At 54.3% G+C, this 19,299-nt stretch overlaps 1 protein-coding gene across 4 annotated transcripts; it reads right to left on the bottom strand.

Annotated features, from left to right (window-relative positions):
• Positions 1-6,987: 6,987 nt before the first annotated feature.
• FES (FES proto-oncogene, tyrosine kinase) lies at positions 6,988-18,756 on the bottom strand. 4 transcript variants are annotated; one of them, XM_081546994.1, is made up of 19 exons: positions 18,704-18,756; positions 17,935-18,156; positions 17,577-17,750; positions 15,871-15,967; positions 15,558-15,741; positions 13,171-13,308; positions 12,977-13,096; positions 12,711-12,833; positions 12,390-12,576; positions 12,175-12,258; positions 11,487-11,696; positions 10,994-11,116; positions 10,307-10,360; positions 9,399-9,517; positions 8,979-9,073; positions 8,762-8,885; positions 8,377-8,534; positions 8,139-8,261; positions 6,988-7,351 (listed from the first exon to the last, which is right to left on the bottom strand). In XM_081546994.1, the coding sequence occupies exons 2-19, from the start codon at positions 18,145-18,147 to the stop codon at positions 7,209-7,211; spliced, it is 2,469 nt and encodes an 822-aa protein (XP_081403120.1). In that variant the 5' UTR covers positions 18,148-18,156; positions 18,704-18,756; the 3' UTR covers positions 6,988-7,208. The 4 variants fall into 4 exon arrangements, with proteins under 4 accessions (XP_081403120.1, XP_081403121.1, XP_081403119.1 ...); XM_081546995.1 differs by having other exon boundaries at positions 17,935-18,198; positions 18,662-18,728; XM_081546993.1 differs by having other exon boundaries at positions 18,662-18,728.
• Between the last annotated feature and the right edge of the window lie 543 nt (positions 18,757-19,299).

Genomic DNA, 19,299 nt, shown 5'->3' with positions numbered 1-19,299 from the left:
GTGCAGAGGACTGGGGTTCAATCCCTGGTTGGGGAAATAAGATCCCACATACCACAGGGCAACTACTGAGCCCACGAACCACAACTAGGACCTGGTGCAGCCAAAACTAAATAAATATTTTAAAAAATTAAAATTATTACCTTAGGACAAATTTGCAGCTGTGAGGTTACCTGCTCAAAAGATCAGGACTGATAAGACTGATGATACTTGGCGTTCTGTTGCTGCCCAAAAGGAGCAACCATCATCTGATGGTGGAGCTTCCACCATCAATTACAAACTTGAAAACTGCTTAAGCAACTTTTTTGTTGATTAGCCAGATTTTCAAACCCACTTCATTGTTTTAACTCCCATTTCATTTATTACCGTCAGAAACATTTTTCTAAGTTTATTTGCTAACTAACATGCCTGTTACTAAGGTGTTAGAGGTAGTCTGGCTTCATCATCCTCTGTGTTTCTGTGCTTTGTCCTTGTGGTCTGGGAAATTTATCTTCCAACGTGTCTACCGAATTTTTCATTTTGGCAATCATAAGCTTATTTTCAAGAGCTCTTATTGGTTCTCTGGTAAGTCTTTTTTTTTAACTGAGACACAACAAAGTATGTGGCACAAGTCTTAAGTATACTGTTTGATGAGTTTAAAACTCAGGTATGAAGGAATATATAGGTTTAATCATCACTCAGATCAAAACACAGAACTTTGTCATCACTCCCAAAGGTTCCCCCTCTCTCAAGAGGTCAAGGACTTCCTTGGAGGTCCAGTGGTTAAAAAGCTGCCTGCCAATGCAGGGACATGGATTCGGTCCCTGGTTCTGGAGGATTCCGCAGAGCACATGCTGCAGGGCAACTAAGCCTGTGTGCCACAATTACTGAACCCATGAGCTACAACTAATGAAGCCCAAAGGACCTAGAGCCTGTGTTTGGCAACAAGAGAGTAGGCCCTGCTTGCCGCAGCTAGAGAAATCCCGAGTGCAGCAACCGAGACCCAGAGCAGCCAAAAATAAATAAATAATTTTTTTAAAAGGTCAAACATTCCCTAAGTGCAGCATGGTAGCTAACAGGGCCACAGATCATTGTGCACAAATCTCTGCATACACCTAGCGAGATGTGTCTACCATACTTCCAGGAGATCCAGCTAGTAAGGAGATGATAAGCCCCGATGGATCCAGACCGCTATTACTCACACAGACAGCAAAAGCAAGGCCAGCCTGGTGCCAGCTTTCCCCAGCCACAGGATGACACTGAACCGGAGGGACCAGATGACAGGGAGCTTGATGGTAGGTCTCTCTGCATCTGAGAAGCCAACTATTAATAACTCAGCTGCAATCAGACAATTTTATGATCTGCCGCTACACTCTTAAGTGGTGGGAGAAGGGTGGGGCAAGGTGGAAAGGCCTACACTTCACTGAAACTAGGCAAAGGGATGAGAAATGGCTTTGTGGAATCTCCCAGAAGAATGTGGCTCTTCACCAAGCTGCTTATCTCCCCCTGTTCCAGGAGGAATCATAGTGTGTTCCAACAAGACTCAGATTGGACAGTGGTCAAGCCTTGCCTCCTGTGGCAAAGTCGTCAGGGCAGTTTATCAGAGCCATTTCTAAACAGTCTACCTTCCACCACCCCGACCTTTCATGTATCCAGCAAAGAATTCTTTTCAGGAGCATCAGTCACCCCATAAGGTAGTCCGATTCATTGCACTTGTGGGAGCTTGCACCAATAGGAACTTGCTGCCTATTTATCTTAGGCAACATAAGTTGAGAGTGACCACAGCTATGTGTCCCAGCAGGATGATCAGACCCACTTGTGGGTTAGACCATAGCCAGTCTCCTTATCTGTAGCCAAACCACTGTATCCCAGATGCTACTGGGTATCAACCTTAGACTCTCCCTGTTTATGAGTCAAGAGATAGAGTTAGGACTTCCCTGGTGGTCCAGTGGTTAAGAGTCTGCCTGCCAGTGCAGGGGGCACTCATTGCATCCCTGGTCTGGGAAGATTCCACATGCTTCGGGGCAACTAAGCCTGTGCACCACAACTACTGAAGCCTGCGCATCCTAGAGCCCGTGCTCTGCAGCAAGAGAAACTACCACATGTTCCTGCCTTGGGTAAGTATTGGGCTATCCTGTCTAGGGCAGTTTGAACTAGTTCGTTTTTCTAATTAGGATGTCATTGATAGAATAATACCAAGGTGCTTGTAATGGGATTCCAGGCTACTCCATGTTTTGGTCTATCCACTGGTGGCAAATCACAGGGGAATTCAGGTAGACCTGTGACAGCACTGAAAAGGTGTATTGTAACCCAAGCCAACAAAGACAAGCGGATTTTCATTATTTGGGTATAATGGAATGTTTAAAAAGACATTAGCAAGGTCTGTCCTCTCAGAGCCCAACAACAAGAGAGAGTTTTCAGAGGTCCTGGTGGTCCAGGGGTTGAGATTCTGCCTTGCAATACATGGATCATGGGTTAGGGTTCCCATGTGCTGTGGAGCGACTAAGACCCCTCATGCTGCAGCCAAATGAATAACTAAATATTCAAAAACAAAAACAAACAAAAAAAAAACAGAAGAGTTTGTCTCCATGGAAAGACTATCACTTTCCTCTTTTGGGACCCCTTGTATAATCGCCAAACCAACACAGCCTTATGGCAGGTTTCTCTCCCTACCCTGGCCTGTAGTGTGTTACCTTGACCTTTGCTGAGATTTCCATTCTGGGAAAATGATTGCACGGTAGCTGAAGAGTTTCCCAGACATCCCCAAGGGCAAGAGAAGATTTGGTTTCAGCCTTAGGCTGCCAGGGTTGAGCAAACGTTCGATCTGAATTTGGGGTGGCAATTTCATCATCTACATTTTACCAGTTTTTTTTAATTAATGGATAGGAAAATCTGCCATACAAAAAGAGTTTCTGTGGAACAACTAATTAACATATTTAGGAGTATACAACTTCACTCCCTGAAAGATTTGAGACAGCTTTCAAAACTATGTGTAATACTAAAAGATTAGGGCTTTCCTGATGAATCAGCAGGTAAACTACCATCTGCCTGCAATGCAGGAGACACAGGACAGTAAGGTTCAATCCCTGAGTCAGGAAGATATCCTGGAGGAGGGCATGGCAACCCACTCCAATATTCTTGCCTGAAAAACCCCATGGATAGAGGAGCCTGGTGGGCTACAGTCCAAAGGGTCGCAGAGAGTCGGACATGACTGAGAAACTAAGAACACACATTTCATCGTCTGGGTATGCATGTCTCCATAATGAATCCAGACTGAGGTCACAGCGGACTAAAAGGAAGTGACTACTCGGCCACATTGGCACTCAGCGTGGGGCCGAAAAGGTCACATCCCCTTTGCGAAACAAAGACAGGGCTCCGTGGGCTGTCAGGTCAAGTGTGGGCTAGAACTCCGGTGTGCACAAACTAAGCTATAGAGAAATGAAAACAGTGGTTGTCTGAGGATCCAGACAGCTCATTACTCACACCGAGAGCAAAAGCATGACCAGCATGGTGTCAAGGTCTCACCTCCCTAGTGCTATAGGCTGACACTGAACTGGAGGGACAGATGACAGGAGGCATGGTGGTAGGCCACTCTGCAGCTACGGAGCCAACTCTAAACTATGGCCAAGCAGTTGTAGGGCCTTGGGCCTTACTTCACAAGGGGAGGGGGCCAGATGGGAAGTCTGTACTCAAATGAAACTAGAAAGATGGATGAAAAATGGTCTCCCACAATATAGGAAGGCTCCTCTCTAGGCTGCTATGTCCTGTTGCTCCAGAATGCTGCTGCTGCCGCTGCTAAGTCGCTTCAGTCGTGTCCGACTCTGTGCGACCCCATAGACAGCAGCCCACCAGGCTCCGCCATCCCTGGGATTCTCCAGGCAAGAATACTGGAGTGGGTTGCCATTTCTTTCTCCCGTGTATGAAAGGGAAAAGTGAAAGTGAAGTTGCTCAGCCGTGTCGGACTCTTAACGACCCCATGGACTGTAGCCTACCAGGCTCCTCCATCCATGGGATTTTCCAGGCAAGAGTACTGGAGTGGGGTGCCATTGCCTTCTCCGCTCCAAGAATAATAGTGGTATATTCTGTCAAGACTCCAGTCGCCATGCACAAACCTTGCCCACGTGGTCAATGTAGAGACATGCCAGGTTATAAGGACATCAAGGCAGTGCTGTTTCCCTACATGCTGACCACCTTGTTGGTACCCCTCAGACAACCACTGTTTTCATTTCTCTATAGCTTAGTTTTGCCTGTGCTTGAACTTCCTGAAATGGAATCACAAGCACTGCTTCACGCAGAGTTTCTTTACTCAACCTGTCTTTGAGATTCATCAGTGTGTGGTGCATATACTTCTGGTTTGTTCTTTTTTATTGCTATATAGACATTTGGGTGATCCCAAGTTTACTCTGGTTCTAGCTCCTCTCTCTCCTTTTGGAACTTCAGTTACATTGGAGTCTCATGTGCTTCTTAGGCTATTTCTATTTCTTCTTCTCTCTGTTTTAGTTTAAAAGTGAAACTATTAGTTGCTTAGTCATGTTGGACTCTTTGCAACCCCATGGACTGTAGCGCTCCAGGCTCCTCTGTCCATGGGATTCTCCAGGCAAGAATACTAGAGAGGGTTGCCATTCCTTTCTCCAGGGAATCTTCCTGACCCAGGGATCAAACCCACGTCTCCTGCATTACAGGCAGATTCTTTACCATCTGAGCCACCAGGGAAGCCCTTTTTTAGTTTAGACGCTATAAATCTGACTTTAAGTTCACTCACTAACTGTCTTTTGGTTAGGGAACGAATCCTGGGACTGTGTGTTTAGTCTGTATGTGACTTTATCCTTTAGTTCTGACTTTTTAGAATTTGTAATTTCAGAGATGACATTTTTCAGTTCTACCTGCTCCTTTGATTCTTTTAAAATAGATTCCAACCCTGTTGAAATTCTCTATATTTGCATCTATTTTGTCCACTTTTTTCTCTGTTTAACATATTAGGCATAGTTATTTTGAAATCCTTACCTGCCAGCTCCAATATCTGGATCATCTGTGGGTCTGCTTCTATTGTTTATTTTTTCTCCTGTATATTGGTCCCATTTTTCTTCCTTTTTGCATGTTTTATAATGTTTATCATATGTTGCATTTTGGGTATAAAAGAAGGGTAAAATATGATGTCATTCCTTTCCCCAACTTCTCTCCCAGGGTTCCCAGAGGAGCTAGTTACCTTGATGTGATCAAGCATTGAGCTGAGTTGGGGCAGAGTTACAGTTCTGATAAACCTCAGATCTGGGAAAGCCTAGCCAGTCTCTGTCTCTCCAAATCTTTCAAATTCTGCTCTAAAGAGATTTTAAAGTTAGCTCTTTAGCCACCCACAGTTTCAAAACCTGGCCAGTATCTTGAGGGAGAGACCAGTTTGTTTGTTTCAGCGCCCCTCCTTCTAAACCTCTGCCTTTCCAGCCCAGCCCCTGCCTGGTTGCCCACACTGCTCCAGAATTCAGCGAATGTTCCATGGGGGAAACTGGCTTCGCGTTTGGGGTTCGTCTAGGTGCCAATCCATAGCACAGTCCCTGTAAGCACCATTTCTTCCCCTGCTCCCCAACAGCACCTCTTAATTCTGATCATCAGAGATGTCCCAAATCAGCAAATGTCTCAGGGAAGAGAATAACTGTGCATCATCAGTTCACCTTGGAGGGGCTTTCTCCTCCTTGAAATTTTAATTCATATGGTCTTTATTTCTTAACACTACTTGCCATTGTCTTTAAAAACTATTACCTTCATCTGACGTTTGCTCTTCATTGTTGCAATGGGTGTGGGGGCTGTGGGGAGCTACCACATCCTACCCTGAAACAGAAGTTCTTCAGTTCCACTTTTCACCACTTCTAATGGAGACACAGTTTGAGTTTTCACTTAGTCACCCTCTAACTCGATTTCCTCTTGTTTAAACAAGTATTAGGCCTTTCACCTTTCATCTCTTTGAAAGTAGGTATCAACAGCTTCTTGAACTTACTTGAAAGACAGTCATTTTTACCTCAAGATTCTTCCTGCTTTGTCCTTTGGAGCTAAAAGTCTTCCTAGTTTCTGTTTTTCAGTCTGTATATACTTCTTTTTTTTTTTTTGGCTGCACTGCACAACATGCAGGATCTTAGTTCCTCAACCATTGAACCCTACTTCAGTAGAAGCACAGAGTCTTGACTGCTGGACCACCAGAAAAGTCCCTCTTTGTCTTTTTGACCTTCACCTTTGCTGCTAGAAAAGTTTCAGATAATCTTTTAGGTTTCAGGGGGACTTAAGGGAGGAAGTGAGGGCCCCTCATTGCTCGGTAAACTTGGCTTGAGCGATGCGAAGCATTTTCTTTCTCTCCGGCCACTCCATCCGCTCTGGATGGAGCTCCAACTTTCCCTGACACTCTCCTCTTCCCTCCTGTATCTCATGTGACTGTGGGACATGGACTCAGGGTCTGTAAACATTTATAAGCTAACGACTTCCCTTGTGGCTCAGCTGGTAAAGAATCCGCCTGCAATTTGGGAGACCTGGGTTCAATCCCTGGGTTGGGAAGATCCCCTGGAGAAGGGAAAGGCTACCCACTCCAGTATTCTGGCCTGGAGAATTCCATGAACTGTATAGTTCATGGGTTTGCAAAGAGTTGGATATGACTGAGCAACTTTCACTTTCACTTTCAAACCTCAGCTGCCAGCCTATACTTCCCTCTGAGCTGCCAGACTAACATGTCACACTTAGATCCCCACAGGCCCCTCAAATGCTTCTCCTAACTCGCCATCCTTCCCATGGCTCTGATCCTCTGCCTGGGCTCCTAATTCAGAAATAACACCTCCATCTGGTCTGAAGCCCGCACATCGTCCTGGTTTCTCTCCCTCCTCCCCAAGTCTCACATCCAATGGCTACCAACCACACCACGTCAGTTCTGCCCTGGGAATGCTGCCCATCCTCCTCTTTCCCCATGGCCATGGTACAGGCCCTCTGGTCCTCCTAAGACCTGCCCTCCAGAGGACTGCACATGCTGAGAGCACCTGATGAGCACAAATGGGTTTATTATTTCTGCCTGGAAGAGGAAGCTCTGGAAGGAGCAGGGATGCAGGGCAGGCCGGGAGCTGCAGCCCTGCCTGCAGCATAGAATCCGGAGGCTGGAGTCCAGGACAATGAAGAGCTGTCCAACAGGGTGAGCTGGAGCCCCATTGAGGAGGTATAATCTTGCCCAAAGGGGCCGCTGGCTTGAGCAGTGAGGCCCAGCTTCACCGATGCCGCTTTCGGATGCTCTGTAACTCCTGGTAGATGATGCTGAAGGTGGGCCGCTGCCCTGGCTCGTAGGCCCAGCACTGCTCCATGAGTCTGAACACAGCGTCGGGGCACAGCTCAGGGCAGGGCAGGCGGCCCCCTGTGAGGACAAGCACAGCACATCAGGCATAAGGAGGGGGTCTGAGGGCCCCTGGCAGCCCCTGGGGACATGCCAGAAGCAATGGGAACTGCTTAAGCTGCAAAGTTCTCCTTTTTTTTCTTGCAGCAGGAGCCCCCTGTTCTTTCCCAGAAACAGAGATTCTAATCTCAAGTCACCGCGAGCTAGCTGTGTGACTCCTGTGAAACCTCCATTTTCTTCTGTAAAAGGGACCTTTTAGTCCTGACCTCACATGTTATAAAGAGTAAATGAAGGGCTTCCCTGGTGGCTCAGTGGCAAAGAATCACCTGCCAAAGCAGGAGACATGGGTTCAATCCCTGGTCCGGGAAAATCCCACATGCTGCAGAGCAACTAAGCCTGTGTGCCACAACTACTGAGCCTGTGCTCTAGAGCCTGGGAGCTGCAGCTACTGAAGCCTGCGTGCCTAGAGCCCGTGCTCCACAACAAGAGAAGCCACCACAATGAGAAGCCCAAGCACTGCAACTGCAGAGTAGCTCCCGCTCACTGCAACTAGAGAAAAGCCCACACAGCCATGAAGACCCAGAGCAGCCAAAAATAATTAAATAAATAAAAATTTTCAAAAACGAGTAAATGAAATAAAGGTATAGCCTGGCACATAACAGGGATTCCCTGGATGGTACCTCAAGGATTGTCCTTACTGTGCCCCAGTGGGGAGGATAGACAATTAGGAGACCTGGAAGAGTCTAGCTGGAGTGCCAGGAAGAGGGCCTGGCTCTGGGACCGCTGTCAGGCAACCGGGTTCCCTTACCCTTTTCCACGAACTCCCGGGTCTGCTGATTGCTGAGGTTGGGGTAGGGGGAGGCCCCCAGGCTGAAGGTCTCCCAGAGCAAGATGCCAAAGCTCCACACATCGCTCTCGGAGGAGTAGCGGCCTGCGAGGAGGTGAGGCAGCGTGAGTGGGCCGTGCCCACCAGCCAGAGAGGGGCAGGCGGCGGCACCCGTGCCCGGCCTCGGGCCTTGCGGCCAGCGTGGATCAGGCCCAGGTACCGTAGTTAAGGGCCTCCGGTGCGGTCCACTTCACGGGGACTTGTCTGAGACCCCCCGAGGCTGCGTAGATCCCGTCGGCTTCCTCCCTGGACATCCCGAAGTCGCTGATCTTCAGGACATTCTTCTCTGTCACCAGGCAGTTCCGAGCAGCCAGGTCCCTGGGCAAAGCAGGACACGGGGCTCATGTGGCCAATGTCCATGCGGCACCTGCCAACTGCCTGGCCAGGGCACGCTCGACACAGCCACAGGCCAGAGCTGCCCCCGTGATGATGCCTGGTCCTTTAGAGGCACACCCCACCTCTGGAGCTGGTGCCTGCTGGTGAAGGGGCAGGGATGGGGAAGGGGTGCTGGGACATCCTGCCACGCCCACCCCTCACCCCCTCACCGGTGAATGCAGCACTTGCTCTCCAGGTACTCCATGCCCGCGGCAGCGTCCCCTACCATCTGCAGCAGTGTCTTCACCCGCAGGCGGGGTCCCTCCGTCCGAAGGAAGGTCAGGAAGTCTCCCCCTGGGAGTGGGCGGTGTTGGTTGGGGGTTCGAGATGGGAGAGACCTAGCCCGGCTGAGCGCCCCACCCCCAGAGGTCAGCCCCCTCTGCTCACCCTGCACAAGCTCCATGACGATGTAGATAGGCTGCTTTTGGGTGCAGACGCCAATGAGACGCACGATGTTGGGGTGGCTGTACTGCTTCAGGATCCTGAGGGGTTGGGGGTGCTGCTTAGGCTCCTGCCTTGGTCAGGGGTGGAAGGGGCTTTACACATTCGCCTCCCCAGCCCCAGGAGCCCAAGGGAAGGCCAGGTGGCCTGAGGGAGGACAGGAGATGGGCAGCAGAGGAGAAGAGCAGCTGACCAGGCCGTGTGACCTCGGGTGGGTCCCCGAGCCTGGACCCCGCCAAGCTATGGGGGGCCAGGAGGATTAAACAACACGGCAGAAGTCAAGCCCTTTGGAGGTCAAATGTCCTGCTGTGCGCTGGGAAAGCTGTCATACGGGGGACCTACAGTGATGGGTGTTTTATCACCCACCTCGCTTCCTGCAGAAACTTGGCCTTGAGGTCAGGGGGGAGCGTCTCGCGACAAGATTTCACTGCCACCAGGGTGTTGTCTGCTCGCAGGCGTCCACTGAACACTTCGCCAAAGTTCCCCTGAAACAGTCTGGGGTTCCTACCTGTCTTCCCTGGACTGTGGGCCTCTCCTGCAACCAGGAGCACAGCCCGCTCTGTCCCTACCCACCCGTGACCCAGCGCTCCCCCGCACTTAGTCCTGTTCATTCTGGCTCTCAGGTCAGGGGGCCAAGCAGACATGGGGGACAGGCTGAGAAAGTCACCTCTGATTGACTGCAGTCACTGAGAAGTGACATGGAGGGTTCAAAAATCACTTTTGCTTGGGTTGGAAAAGCATTCTGAGTTTTAGGATAGTGACTTCTTTCCTAAGAACGTATTGTATGTATTTATATTCATTTATATTTGTTCATCTATTTATTTTTGGCCATGCCAGGCAGCAGGCAGGATCTTAGTTCCCCAATAGGAATCAAACTCGTGCCCCCTACATTGGGAGCAGGGAGTCTTCACCACTGGCCTGCCAGGCCACAAGCTGGTATTTTATAGGTCACGTGAATAGAGCGTGTCTCACCTCCTTGAGGTGGGGAGTGGGTGGGGGTGATGTGCGTGCATGTGAGGGGAGTAGGGTGCGGAGCTGGCAGCAGAAGCATCTCTGGGGAGTTGTCAGGGCAGGCACTTTCCCCTCAGTTTCTGGCAGGACGGTGTATGGCAGCGGATGGACAGTGGACAGGTGTCCAAGTTGGGAATCAGATTGAGGCACGGGGGCCAAAGAGCTCTGGAGGTGAGGGTGCTGGTGTGACTCGGACGGATGGAAGCGATGCTGGGGGACGGAAAGGCAGGCAGCCAGGAGCTGGCAGAGCGCACTCAACTCACCCGCCCGATCTGCTCGCCCAGCACCAGGTCCTCGTGGCTTAGTGCCCACTTGTCCTGAGGAAGGGAGGAGGTTGGAGGGGTCAGAAGTCAGTGGTGGGCGCATGTGCTGGGCCCTACAAAGGACTGAACACCCCCCACCAACGCTGTGCCTTTCATTGCTTGGCATCTTGGTTTGTTGGTCTGTAAAACGGGAATTGGACCCAGAGTCACACCTAGATGTCTCGGGGACCAGGCAGGGGCACTGAGTGTGTGAGCACCAGCCTGGTGTATGAGGCTCAGGAAGCGGGGGTGATCTTGATGTTCTAAGCCTAGCAGGAGGCTGGCTGGGCTCCCTGTATGTATTAATATGTATCCTGTATGTGGGTGCTAAAGTCGCTTACAGTTGTGTCTGACTCTTAGCGACTCTGTGGACTGTAGCCCCACTGGGCTCCTCTGTCCACGACAAGAATACTTTTCCAGGCAAGAATACTGGGTGGGTTGCCATTTCCTTCACTAGGGGATCTTCCCAACCCAGGGATTGAACCTGCATCTCTCACGTCTTCTGAACTGGCAAGTGGGTTCTTCCCAGCTAGTGCCACCTGGGAAGCCCACATATGTATATGTATTGCTGGGGACCTGAAAAGCCCTCAGTGTTAGGATCCTTTGTGAGCCTAAACCCGCAGCCCCCAGCACCTCCCGCAGGCTCACCTTGGGCACAGCCCTGTTCAGGACGACGCCGCTCTTCTTGGTGAGGGGCTGCTGGGAGCGCAGCAGGTGGTCGATGAGCAGGGGGATGCTGGGAAAACCATCTCCTTCCAATCGGTACAGGTTCTGCAGGGGCGGGGGGACCTGAGGTCAACGGCCTCCATTGCTGGGGGCGGGGGGTCACTGAGCCGTGAGAGAGGAGAGGAAGGAAGAGCAGTGGGGAGAAAGGGCCAGCCTGAGGCGAGAGGCAGAGGCCTGAGGGTGCACGACAAGCCTGCTCCCCCATCTTATGGGGGGATACACGCTGAAGGCTTAACCTCTGTTGGTTTTTGCAGGGATTGGGTAGTCTCTGTGGCCCCTTTCAGCTCTGCTGGGGAGGCGTCTAAGACATAGTAGCTCCTTTCTACAGCCTCAAGGTCATTCCCTGCTGAAGGGAAGGGGAGGGGAGGGGAGGAGAGGGAAGGAAAGGGAAGGCTGGGGTCCAGGCCCCACTCACGTCAGCGGACTGGATGATGAAGTGCCGGGGCTGGCCGTCCCACAGCACCGACAGCACGTACTCCTGCTTGCCCTGGCTCTCCCGGACGAGGAAGTCCCCGGAATTTGTCAGGAGCTCAGCCACCTCTGCCCGCGGGATGGCCCCGTGGTACCACACCTGCTCATGCAGGGGTTTCTGCACCTCTGGAACGAGCTGCAGCGGCGGGGGGAGCTGGAAAGGCACAGGGGAGGGGCAAGGAGGAGTTGCTAGGCCAGTCAGTTGGTGGGGCGGGGGAGGGGGCGTCTCTGTCTGTCTGCCTCTCACAGGCCTCCCATCCTCACAAACCACCAGAGTGCTACATAGAGCCGCCTGCAACCCTCGGAGCCAGCAATAAACTTGCCCAGGCTGGCTGATCTCAAATCAAGCTTTGCCTTGTCCACCAGGCTGCAGCCCGCAACCACTCCTGGAGCAGGGAAAGCCCTGGGGTGACCATGCCACACAAGGTGGGCGATGGAGAGGAAGGGGTGGGCAGGGGTGACAGGATCTGGAGTCCCAGGGAAGAGAGGGGCACCCCAGTAAAAGTGGCCTGGGAGGAGCCTCCAGTAACTAAACCCCAGGACACAGTGGTAGGAGCGACCTAGGGAGACGTCCCTGAGAGCCCTGGCCTGGCCCACCCCTTAGGGAAGGGCAGAGGTGTGGATCCACTCACCGAGAACTTGGGGCGGAAGATTCCAGAGATGTGGCTCTTGAGGATCTCCAGGGTGGGCGTCCTTCCCCCTTCTCGCTCCTGCTCCTGAGGCCAGGGACAGACGTCAGCAGGTGGCCGGGCTTGGGGAGGGAGGGGGAGGGTGAAAATGAGGCGCGCAGCCCCCAGGGGTGGGCGGGCAGGGCTGGCGGCGCGGGGGCAGCCGGTGGGCGGCTCACCGAGGATGAGGTGGAGTGGCGGTCGTCCTGCAGGAGCAAGACGGGTGGGGGCTCGCCGGGGCCCAGCTGCTCCAGCTTGGCCTGCAGCAGCTCCTGCTGGGCCTGCAGCTTGGCCTGCCCGCACAGCGCGACCTGCAGCCCCTGCAGCGCCTCTTGCAGCGCCTGCTTCTTGCCCAGCAGCTGCACCCTGCAGGCAGGGGCGGGCAGTGATGGAGGGGAGAGAGGGGGGCTTGGTCTGCGGCTGAAGGCCGGGGGTGAGCCAGGCAGGCCGGACGGAGGGCAGGGAGGACCAGGAGGCAGCTGTCAGCAGGCCCCACTCACCGCTCCCGGGGGTGGGTGGTCTGTTCCTCGTTCCAGAGCTCTCGCTGCAGCTGAGTGACCGCCTCCTGCCGACTGAGCACCGTCTGGGTAGCCGCGGCCAGGTCATCTGTCACCGAGGTCAGCCTGCGCCCGGAGGAAGAGCAGTGTGAGAGCCGCGCCCCTCGGCTGCCTCCCTGCCAAGCTGAGTAAGCCTGGCGGGCTGGCCACAGCGCTGCATGGACAGCATCTGCCGCCCCCCCTCGGTCCCTAACCAAGCCCCCACACACGTGTGCTGCACGCTCTCCACTGTCAGTTCGTTCAGCTGCAGCTCCCCAGGCTCCAGCAGCTCAGTCTCCTCCAGCAGTGACTCGTCAAAGGTGACACAGGGTGGGATGTCAGGGGCGGACCTGCAGCAACAGTGCCCGTCAGTGCCCGACAGGCCAGCCGCCCTGGCGCCCGGCGCCCGTGAGGAGGGGCTTACCCATACTGCTGCAGGAAGCCTTGGTACTCAGCCTCTGGCTGGATGCGGGCCACTGCTGCGGCCATCTCCCGGTGAATGGTCACCACCTCGTCTTGCACCAGGCTGCTAATCTCCAGGTACTCCTGCAGGGTCTCCTTCCTGCCCCCAGACCAGACCCTGGGTCAGGGAAGCCTCAGGCCAGACAAGGCTAGAAGCTTGGGGCCCGTGTCACTGGATTTGGGCCCACCATGGGGTGAGATTCCCCCCTCACCCATCATTGACCAGTCAAATGACCACAGGCAAGCCACTTAGCATCTCCTGGAAGTCATAACAAGGCCCCAGTGAGAGCATATGAGTGGAGTGTGTGGTGTGAGGAAATGCTTGGGAAATATGAGCTACAAATGTGTCTGCTCTGGGCAGTCAGCCCCACGGTGGGGCTCCAGGGGCTCTGATAACCCCCGAAGCCATCGCTGTGCTGACCCCATATTGATACCTCCAGTCCCAACACCTCCCAGAGCTCCAGTTGTCTCATGTAACCATCCACCTACTCAACACGTCCCGTCGGACATCTCTTAGACACCCAGACTCCACCAGCTGAAAAAGGAACTCCTCCGGATGTCCCCTAACCCTGCTTCTCCCATTGCCTTTTCCATGTGTCCTCTGCCTCCCAGGGGCTCTGGGCCAAGCCCCTGGAGCCTCCTTGACTGTTTTATCCACACTCTGCTTCCAGTCCATGAGGAAATTCCACTGGCTCCACTTTCAAAGTACTTCTGAGACCTGATCACTTCTTCCCTCCTTTGCTACTGCCTGGGTCAAGTGGCCGTGGTCTATGGTCCAGATCACTGCAGTGGCTCCTGTCTGGTCTAATCCTGTCTTGCCCCCTGAAGTCTGTTCTTAACTCAGCAGCCAGACGGACCTTATTAAGACAGCTCAGATCCGGCCACTCTTCTGGTCCACTTGGAGCCAAAGTCCTCCCAATGGCCTGCCGGACACTCTATTATCCTCCTGCAGCCCCTTGTCTGACTCTGTTCTTCCTGCACTCTGCACAGGCTACACTGGCTTCCTAGCTGTTCCTTGATTTCAGGCATTCTCCCAGCTCAGGCCTGCGGTTCCCTCTTTCTAGAATGGCCCTTCTCCAAACATCTGCCTGGTTCACTCTTGCACTATTGAGGCTTTCCCAGACCATCCCCCTTAAAACAGTAAGCTCCTAGACTTCCCTGGCGGTCCAGTGCAGGAGACACAGGTTGATCCCTGTTCTGGGAAGATCCCACATGCCTCAGGGCGACTACTCCTGTGTGCTACAAGTACTAAAGCTCACGCTCTAGAGCCTGCGCTCCACTACAAGAGAAAAGCCCTCACAGCACAACTAGAGAGTAGCTCCTGATCGCTGCAACTAGAGAAAGCCCTTTGCACAACAATGAAAACCCAGTGCAGCCAAAAATAAATAAGTAAAAATAAAAAACAAATACATATAAAGAACTATCTTATAAAAAAAAACCCCAAAAAACAATAACCTCCTACCCTGCCCCCCTGCATCCCCATTTTCTTTTCTTATTTTTCTCCATAGCATCTATCACTTGTAACATGCTTTCAACTTTACTTGCCGATTTCCTTTTCTTTCTCCACAAATGAATGATCCTAGACGACAGAATTTTGGTCTCTGTTCTCTGCTGGATTACCCAGGAGAGCCTAGTATGGTGTTCAATACGTATAATGAAAGTGAAAGTGTTAATCACTCAGTCGCGTCCGACTCATCTGCGACCCAATGGACAGAGGGGCCTGTCCATGGAATTCTCCAGGCAAGAATACTGGAGTGGGTTGCCATTCCCTTCTCCAGGGGAATCTTCCTGACCCAGGGATCAAACCCAGGTCTCCCGCATTGCAGGCAGATTCTTTACCATTTGAGCCACCAGGGAAGAGCCCATACACATCATGCTGCTGCTGCTGCTGCTAAGTTGCTTCAGTCGTGTCTGACTCTGTGCGACCCCATAGACGGCAGCCCACCGGGCTCCGCCGTCCCTGGGATTCTCCAGGCAAGAATGCTGGAGTGGGTTGCCATTTCCTTCTCCAGTGCGTGAAAGGGAAAAGTGAAAGTGAAGTCGCTCAGTCGTATCCGACTCTTAGCGACCCCGTGGACTGTAGCCTACCAGGCTCCTCCGTCCATGGGATTTTCCAGGCAAGAGTACTGGAGTGGGGTGCCATTGCCTTCTCCAATACACATAATAGAACCCTGCAATAAGGGCCCCAGAATAATATAATTTGGATGTCAATTGACTGGCCCAGGGCTCGTTTGCACGCGATTACAGGACTATCAGTTTCACAGGGTGGGGTTTTCTGGACGCTGCCTCTGGGCGTCAGGGCTGTGGTGGGTTAGGTGGGAGCAGGGGTGGGTAGGTCTGTGGGCTCACAGGATGCAGGCCATCTCCTGGTGCAGGTCTTGCAGGGACTGAAGCAGGCTGGGCAGCATGAGCCGGTGGTGGTGCTGATGATGCAACTGTGCCGCCCGCACGCCCAGCACATAGCGGTTGTGGTGAGCAAAGAGCTTCCACAGGCTGCGCACATACTTGTCCTTGGCCTTATCACGCTCCTTGTCTGCCAGATCGGGGGAAGGAGGTGAGGGTTACCCAGAGCAGAGGCCTAAGCGGTGCCCGCCGCCCCCGTGATACCTGTGGACGGGTCTGGGCTGAATCCCCACCCTTCCCAGGGAGGGAAACCTCGGACCTTTGCCAGCCTCCTGGTACTTGCGCCGGGCCTGGGCACTGTCCCTTGCCAGGGTTCGGTATTGGCTCTTCAGCTTCTCAATGTCCTGGCTGTGACTCTGGAGAGAGAGGAGGGACTGGTGTGGTTCAGCAGGTCCCTGGAGGATTCCTGCCCAAGGTGCAGCCCTGGACAGGGCCTGTGGTCCAGGTGGGCAAGTGCTCCAACCCCCTCCTGCAGGAAGGACCTGGAGACCCCTGGGACTTAGCCATTGTTGCTGAGATTAAGGTCAGAGGAGGTGGGCTGAGGACAGGGAGGCTCTGGGGTTGGCAGAGAGCCGGATTGGGCAGGCGACAAGTGTCCCTCCTTGGCCTAGAGTGGTATCATGTGGCAGGCGTGTGTGTGGGCTGTGCAGAGCTCCATGCTTAGAAGGACCTGTGCTTGGCTGAATGCCGTTGATGCCATCTTGAAATTCTTAATAATTTGTTGACAAGGAGCCCTGTGTTTTCCTTTTGTACTGGGTCCCCAATTATGTTCCTGGTGGCAGGAACAACAGATGGTCAAGATTGGATGAAGACCCCAGTTCCCTGCTGATGTGCTAGGACACTCAGAACAAACTCCGCCCCTCTCCTCTGAACCTCAGCTTCCTCATCTGCCACAGAGCGGCGCACACAGACTAGATGAGACTTTTCCTTCAGGGCCACAGTGGAAACATTTTAGGCTTATGGGCCGTGCAGCCTCTGTTAAAATTGCTTGGCTCTGCCATTTTAGCTCTTCAGTGTTGTTGTTTAGCCTCTAAGTCATGTCCGACTCTTTTGTGACCCCCATGGACTGTAACCTGCCAGGCTCCTCTGTCCATGGGATTCTCCAGGCAAGAATACTGGAGGGGGTTGCCATTCCCTTCTCCAGGGGATCTTCCCAACCCAGGGATAGAATCCGCGTCTCCTGCATTGGCAGGCAGATTCTCTACCACTGAACCACCAGGGAAGCCCTAGCTCTTCAGTAGCTATAGTATGACAAACATATGGGCAAGTCTGTGTTCTGCTTACACTGCCAACAAAAGCAGGCTGACACCTGAATTAGGTGATCTCCTGGAGAGAGGAACCAGTGGGTGAAGACTGGCCACCAGGGGCCGCTGTGGGGCCGCTGCAAGGCTGGGGTTTGCTCTGGGAGAAGGGGTGTGGTGCAGAAGGCTGCCCAGCACATTGAAGGCTAAAGCCTCCACGTAAATAGCTCCTATCAAACAGCCTCTAGACAGAGAAGCTGGGCAGGATTCAAATGCGGGCAGGCCCACCTCACAGCCCCAGGCCTTAACTTCCGAGTCAGGGGACCACGCTGCTGCCTCGTAGAGTCTCTGGGTCCCTGGGAGGAGATGGCCAAGCACCATCCCTCTCTCTGTCTCTCTCAAGGGCCAGCTGGTGCAGTGCAGGAGATGGGCACCCTCCCTTAGTCCTGAGCTCCTCCCAGGCAATGGCTGGATCACTCATCCTTGCGCTTTCCTGTGCTCCTCTGCCCTAGCACACAGTAGGGTGACAGAAAAAAGCACAGAGGGGCCCCCCCGCCAAAGGCCAGTCCTAGCTGCGGCGGGAAGGAGGGAAGGAAGCTGGAGCCGGCTCTGGAGGCAGCCTTGTGGTCAGACACTTCCACTTCTTCAGGTAATCCATGGGTTCCTTGCAAAACCAGCCCCCTGAGGCTCAAGATGTAGGCAGGGAGGACAAAAGCCCACCCACCTTGGTGAGCTCCTGCTGCAGCTGCTGCCACTGCTCATTGTAGGATTTGCGCAGTTGCTGGCGCTCCCGGATCAGCAGGCTCAGCTTGCTCAGGGGCCCTGAGTTCAGGTCCTCCGCGTGCTGCCTCAGGACCCGGCTCAGGCCCTCCGTCTGACTGGTGAGCTCTGTCCAGGACTGCAGTGGGGAGGGGCAGGCAAAGCAGGGAGTGGGGAACCTCGCTTCTGAGATGTGCTTGCCAAATCTCCAGCCCTCCCCAGCGCGGGGCTCCAGGAAATGGAAGGGGCAGGCGGACCTACCCAGGCACCCATGGGAATTTGCTGGTGGAGGGCGGGAAGAGGGGGGGAGTCCAGAATCCCACCTGACTGATGGGGCTGTGGGGGCCGATGCCCCGGCTCTGGCCCCCGCTGTCCTGCAGCGACATGTGATGAAGCAGCCCGGCATATTCCCTGTCGCTCTTGACCCGCTGGGCCATCCACTTCCTCATGCCCTCCAGCAGCCGGAGCTCGGCCTCCTGCATCTGCTGCACGGCCCCGTGGCCCTGGGGGCTGCACAGCTCCGAAGAGAAGCCCATAGTGTGGTCCTGGGGATGGAGACAGGAGAGGCCACCACTGGGGGCAAGTAGCTGGAGACGGACGGAGGGGCAGGACAGGGAGGTGAGGGGCTGAAGAGCCACAGATAGGCAGAGGGTAAACGCCTGTCCCCTTGGAATGCAGCAATGGGTATGAAACACCACCTGGCCTGGGAAAGCCGTCGGTGCTTCCCGTGTCCCAGGTGGAGGCCTGATGCCGGCAGTCTCCTCCCCAGGCCTGGAACAGAAACCTCCCACAGTCTGCCTTTCTGAATCCTTCCACCCAGCTTCTGCCGCAGGTGCAAGATGCACACTGGGCCCTCAACAGGGCCAAGGCTGCCCCTGCAGGCACCCCAGGCGGCCACCCCCCCACTCCCACCCGCAGCCCCTACGCTCCTGCGGCCCCTGCTCCACCCTGTCCTGTGTTCCTCTCTCTGATCGCCTGCCAGGCCCCTGCCTGCTGTCCAACCGCCTCCCAGGTTGGCCGCCGCCTCCCGGGCCTCGGTACAGGCATTACCAGTGTGGGCAGCTGCTCCCGGGCCGCCGAGGACCGACTTACACTCAGGCCCCACACCGCCCCGGCCAGTTCCTGATTCGGCGCTTCCTCCTCCTGTGGTTTCAGTTGGCCCAGGCCCCGGGGCGGGCCGGCCGAGGGGAAGGGGCGGGCAGGAGCCCTGACGCCCGCCCCCCACCCTGCCCAGCGCAGGCCGCTGCCTCAGCCGGCTACACTGGCCCACGGAAACGGAAGGGAGGAGGGGGCTGGGAAAGAATGGCCCAGAAGAGAGCAGTTTGCGCTGGGCACTCCCCAGGGCCCACACAGCGCCCTGGTGGAACAGCCCAAGGGTGCTTGGTGAGCACTGGCACAGGGAAGGGCTGTAGGCTTTGCCGTGGGCAGGGAGGGCCTGGGGGCCTAGAACCTAAGGAAGGGCAGGCGGGCAATTCGAGCAGCAGGCCAGGGATGCCCCAAAGAGGAAGGGGGAAGGCTAGTCTAGGCCTTTCCCACCCCACCGGATTCCCCAAGGAGGGCTCGGGCGCCAGCCTCTATTTGAATAAAATTTCCTATTAAATATCCCGAGGAGAGGCCTACTTCTCAGGCACGGATCCTGGTGGAACTGGCCTGGCTCCTCTCCCCACCACCGGCAGGGGTTTCCTGTC

The sequence above is a fragment of the Giraffa tippelskirchi genome, chromosome 12 (genome assembly GCF_054371585.1).
Source record: "Giraffa tippelskirchi isolate mGirTip1 chromosome 12, T2T-mGirTip1v1.2.pri, whole genome shotgun sequence".
NCBI lineage: Eukaryota > Metazoa > Chordata > Mammalia > Artiodactyla > Giraffidae > Giraffa > Giraffa tippelskirchi.
Note: the sequence above shows the minus strand (reverse complement) of the source record. Positions and strands in the feature narration are given on the sequence as shown.